At 50.6% G+C, this 4817-nt stretch overlaps 1 protein-coding gene across 2 annotated transcripts in view; it reads right to left on the bottom strand.

The window, feature by feature from the left end:
- The window catches only part of PKLR (pyruvate kinase, liver and RBC), a 7206-nt gene extending 3963 nt beyond the window's left edge, over positions 1 to 3243 (bottom strand). Inside the window, exons 1-4 of one of the 2 annotated variants that reach the window (XM_008579765.1) lie at positions 3125 to 3243; positions 1739 to 1921; positions 403 to 494; positions 174 to 305 (exon numbers count right to left, since the gene is read on the bottom strand). In XM_008579765.1, coding sequence (XP_008577987.1) covers positions 174 to 305; positions 403 to 494; positions 1739 to 1921; positions 3125 to 3224 — 507 coding nt within the window. In that variant the 5' untranslated portion in view covers positions 3225 to 3243. Of the gene's footprint in view, positions 1 to 173; positions 306 to 402; positions 495 to 1738; positions 1922 to 2717; positions 2728 to 3124 lie in introns of those variants that run through there. The other variant, XM_008579766.1, reaches the window with a different exon arrangement.
- Between the last annotated feature and the right edge of the window lie 1574 nt (positions 3244 to 4817).

Genomic DNA, 4817 nt, shown 5'->3' with positions numbered 1-4817 from the left:
GCTCCACTCCCGGGTCCGGGCCCTGGGGGAGGCCCCAGAGGCGACGGGAGCCCCCCCCCCCCCCGCCCCGGACCCTCCCCCAGGCTCCACCCCCTAGGGCCCGCCCGGTTGCCCGAGAGCTCTCCTGCCCCCTCCCCGCCCCAGGCAGGATCCGTCCCTGCCCCGCCTCTCACCCCCAGCAGGATCCCAGTGCGTATCTCCGGTCCTTTAGTGTCCAGAGCTATGGCCACGGGCCGGTAGCTGAGCGGGGAAGTTGCAAAGCTCTCCACCGCCTCCCGCACATTGGCGATGGACTCAGCGTGGTACTGGGGGCGGGAGCGAAGCCGGGGTTTCAGGGGAAAGCGGCCAGAACCCCGGGTCATCCTCCCGCCCCGCCCGCCTCCCCTCGGCCCCGCCCCACACCTCGTGGGAGCCGTGGGAGAAGTTGAGTCGCGCAATGTTCATCCCGGCCTTGATCATCTCCTTCAGGCGCTCCACGGAACGAGATGCCGGCCCTGGAACCAGAAAGCCCGCTTAGACTACTTTCCCCCAAACCCAGAGACAACCAAACCCTCACAACCCTCAGAGATGCTGCACGTCACAGGATACAAATTCCGTTTCGCTTTGCAGCCAACATCTGCCGCCTTGGGGAGGCGGCACCGAGGGGTCTTGGAAGGAGGGTGTCCTCAGCCAAGCCCGAGGTAACTGTGTTAGCAAGTGATGTGAGTGCTGCAATGCAACCCCGGGGTATGAGGGGTGTACGGCAGGGGTTGGTGCCAGGTGAGGGCATTTGGGGTACAGGGCTTTAGACCTGAGAAGCCTCATTGACTGAAGAGAGCTGAGTTCTATCCCATTCGTACTCTGCTAATAGGGCAGCTGTGTAGCTGAGAGCAGGCTGGCTAACTTCCCCAGACCCTATCTAGCGCCAACTCTTCCACTTGTGCGCTGTCTTCCTCCCACCTGCTCAAAGACATAGATTCAGCCATTCTCTGGTCCTCTGTGTCAATAATGCTTTTCTTTTTACTGGATCGTTCCCATCAGCGTGTAAAACCTGCTGATATTACTTTCATCATAAAAAAAATTATCTTAATATCGATTTCCTCTCCAGCTCCAGTCCTATTTCTTTGCCTTCCTTTGCAGCAAGATTCATTGCAAGAGTTATCTGTACTCGCTGCCTCCAATTTCCTTCCCTCCATTCTCCCTTGAACCCACTTGAGCCAGGCATTGCCCCCCATCTCTCCACTGCATCTGTTCTTGTCAAGGTCACCAAGAACCTCTGTGTTGTTCCTCAATGAAATGGTCAATTCTCAGTCCTCTCCGACCTGGCCCATCAGCAGCATTGGACACACATCCCTCTTGACACACCTTCATCTGGCCTCCCTATCTAGGACTCCTGTCTCACACCCTGGTGACCCCTTACCATACTTGTTTTTTCTTTTTTTCTCCATGGTAATTACCACTTTCTAACGTACCAAATAGTTTACTTATTTTTAATAATTTATTATGTTTATTAGTTATTGTCCCACATAGGTAGACTGTCAGCTCCCCAAGGGTAGGTATATATTTGTGTTTTTTTTTTTTTTTCATTAAATCTACTCCCCAGGCCACAAATCTTGTCTACTAGGTGCCCAACAAATATTTGTAGAATGAATGACTGTGTCCAACATGGAGTAATCTCCGAGGAGACAAAAGATGAGGAAGCACCTTGAGAAACACCCAGGAGGCCCTGTGAAGCTGTAAGGAGATGTGTGGTACTTACCGATGGTGGCAATGATGCTGGTGCTACGAGCGACCACAGGCTCAGAGTCAATGTCCAGCAGGCAGAGGTGTTCCAGGAAGGTGTCTGCCATAGCAGCTGATAGCTGCTGCTGCTGGAAGAAGGCAGTGCCCAGCTCCTGGGTCAGTTGGGCCACACTGGCCCGCCGCAGGTACCCCGCTGGCCCTGTGGGAGAAGGGGGCTCAGGGGCTGCATGGGCACCTGCCTTTCCTCCCCATGCTTCATCTCAGCATATCCTCTCTTCCTTCCCTCAGCTCTCCAGTTTGTGTTGAGCCCTTCTTATGAGCTGAGCATCATGCATACATTATCTTGTTTAGTCACAAGGACCTCTATACAGCAGGTTCTGTTAATGCTCTATAATTATCCTGATTTTACAGATAGGGAAACAGGCTGAGAAACATGAAATAAATTGCACGAGATCATAAAGCTTCTAAGTAACAGAGATGGGATTTAAATCCATGTCTGACTAGCTCTTGGCTCAAATTCCTGACTACCCAGCTACATTGGCCTCTCATAACCCATTTGCCCTTAGCTGCTGACTTCCCTCAGCCTCAGCTCCTCTGATGTCTAGTCCACAGAGGCCCCTCTTTATCCAAACCAAGAATCACCCAGTCCCCTCTCCTTCTTCCTTTTTTTTTAAAAAAAATTTTTTTTTATAAAGATGACCGGTAAGGGGATCTTAACCCTTGACTTGGTGTTGTCAGCACCACGCTCAGCCAGTGAGCGAACCAGCCATCCCTATATGGGATCTGAATCCAGGGCCTTGGTATTATCAGCACCACAGTCTCCCGAGTGAGCCACGGGCTGGCCCTCTCTTTCTTCCTTTTAACCCCTGGCAACTGACTGGCTTCCCCACTCCCTCTTCTGTGTTTCCCCAGCCCCCTCAATGCTGCTTTAGGCCCTGGGGGGGTCCCTGTAGCTTGATCCAGCCCAGCCAGAGGAGACCCCCTTCCAGTCCCACCTTGCATGCCACTGCACGTCTACCTCCTCTCTGTGAGTCTGCTCCACTGTCACGCTGTCACAGGCATGAGGGCTGGCTGAGCTGGGGTCAGTTCTGTAGATTGGTTAAAGTGTCACCAGCATCTCCACTACCATTGGAAGCCCTGTACTCCAGGGGCCAAAGTCCAGGAACCACAAGAGTGCACTGTGGCTCCCATGCTGCAGGCTCCCTCTGGCCTGCCTGTAGGGCCTGGACAAGAGGCCTGGACCAGGGTCCATGATTTAACACAGGGGAGACTCTGATGAACACAGATCCTCCCCAAATCCCTCTTAGCTAGCAGCACATGGGTATCATTTATACCTTCCACCCCCACTCCTGATTTCTACACTTATTTCTCTCTTCTGTTCAACGGCTTCTGTTCTCCTTACCTCCTGGAGCTCCAATCAGGATGGAGTTTGCTAAGTCTCTTTGGGACTTAGAGATACATGACCAAAGCTTCTGGGATAGTATGTTCTCCTGGCTTGACATGCTTCCAGAGTGTGGGACTGGGGCTACTGAAACTGTAGAATGAGAGGGAGAGGACAAGAAAACTGCTGGTCTTATCTAAGGGAGCCAGAAAATAAAAAAGGGGCACACCCAGTAGGCTGCCCCTGTCCCCACACAGAGTCCCTCCCCCAGACCTGCTGGCTCTCTGGCCTTGTCTTCTGGCATTCTCCTTCTCTCGTCCATTCTTCCCTATAAATTTTCTATCCATTCACACTGTCTAGTAATCAATCTGAATAGAGATTTTTTTTTTTTTTTCAAAGATGACCAGTAAGGGGATCTTAACCCTTGACTTGGTGTTGTCAGCACCACACTCTCCCAAGTGAGCCATGGGCCGGCCCAAAGCAGGGGCTTTAAGGTAGGGACTGGAGGCTGAAGAAAGGGGAAGGGGAGCACTTTGGTAGTGTGAGTATAGGGTCCCCCAGTTCCCCCCACCTTTTTTCTCTGTCCTGATTGAGAAATACAGAGTGCCTTGACCACTCTGTGACTCGGCTGGCTACATGTTTTCCCTGCAGGCATCAACCTAAGCTGGAGCCTTGAACATTCCCAGGCTCTGATAAAGTTGTTTAGGTTGTTGCTAGAAAACACTGACAAATCAACCACGTTGCTAAACACATAGAATCTAGCCCCACCTCCAGCCAAATTCCTTAAACTCTTATATAAATTACATAACCAGCCTGGCTGGTTGGCTCAGTTGGTAGAGTGTGGTGCCGACAAGAACAAGGTCAAGGGTTGGGATCCTCATACTGGCCAGCCACAGGAAAAAAAAAAAAAAGAGAAAACCTCCATTACCCAATGCCCTCTAGAGGGTATTCCTAGGTAGAACATCCTTTGTCTCCCTGTCGACCGGGGGTACTCTGCAGCACCCTCTATGCATAAGAATGGACTGATCACCTTGGTGTCCAGTGCTTCCTTCTTTGGAATCCCAACTGGCCTTGTCTCTGGATGGTTTGGGGCACTCTCTTGTGGGAACTCCCCTGCCACCACTTTTGGGATGACTCTAGCTGTGAGTTCAGCCGGGACGAAACAGTGGGATTCTCTGGAAGGGCTTTGATAGCATCATCATCGTAATATTAGCTACCATTTGCCCTTTCACTACTGTCCAATATTTATTGAACACCTACTGTGTGCCAGGCCCTGAGGATACAGTGGTGAGCAAAAGAGGGCCTTTGCCCTTCTATGGAATTTATGGTATAGTGGGGAAACAGACTATAAACAAGTACCAAAGAAATAAATATGTAACTGCAAAATTGGTAAGTGCTAGTAAGTAATCACTAGGGTGCTGGAACAGAGAAGCCAGTGGGGAGAGAAGGGGAATGTATTTTAGATGAGGTGGTCAGAGAAGGCCATGCCCCTTTCTTCAAGGCTACACTCATTCAAGGCTCTGTTCCTAAATAAGATCAGTTTAAAAATCAAACAGAAATAAATAGTTGCCACTTGTTAAGGGGGATAATAGATTAACTTATTAATGGATGTTTTCACATGAATATGCCTCTGCTTATCAGTTTAGCTAAAGTAGGATTTAAGATAGGTAAATTTTGTTTGAAATGTGCCTGGAGTTTGAGAGAGTTGCCTATG

Source organism: Galeopterus variegatus, unplaced genomic scaffold, assembly GCF_000696425.1.
Source record: "Galeopterus variegatus unplaced genomic scaffold, G_variegatus-3.0.2 Scaffold1955, whole genome shotgun sequence".
NCBI classification, from domain to species: Eukaryota; Metazoa; Chordata; class Mammalia; order Dermoptera; family Cynocephalidae; genus Galeopterus; species Galeopterus variegatus.
Note: the sequence above shows the minus strand (reverse complement) of the source record. Positions and strands in the feature narration are given on the sequence as shown.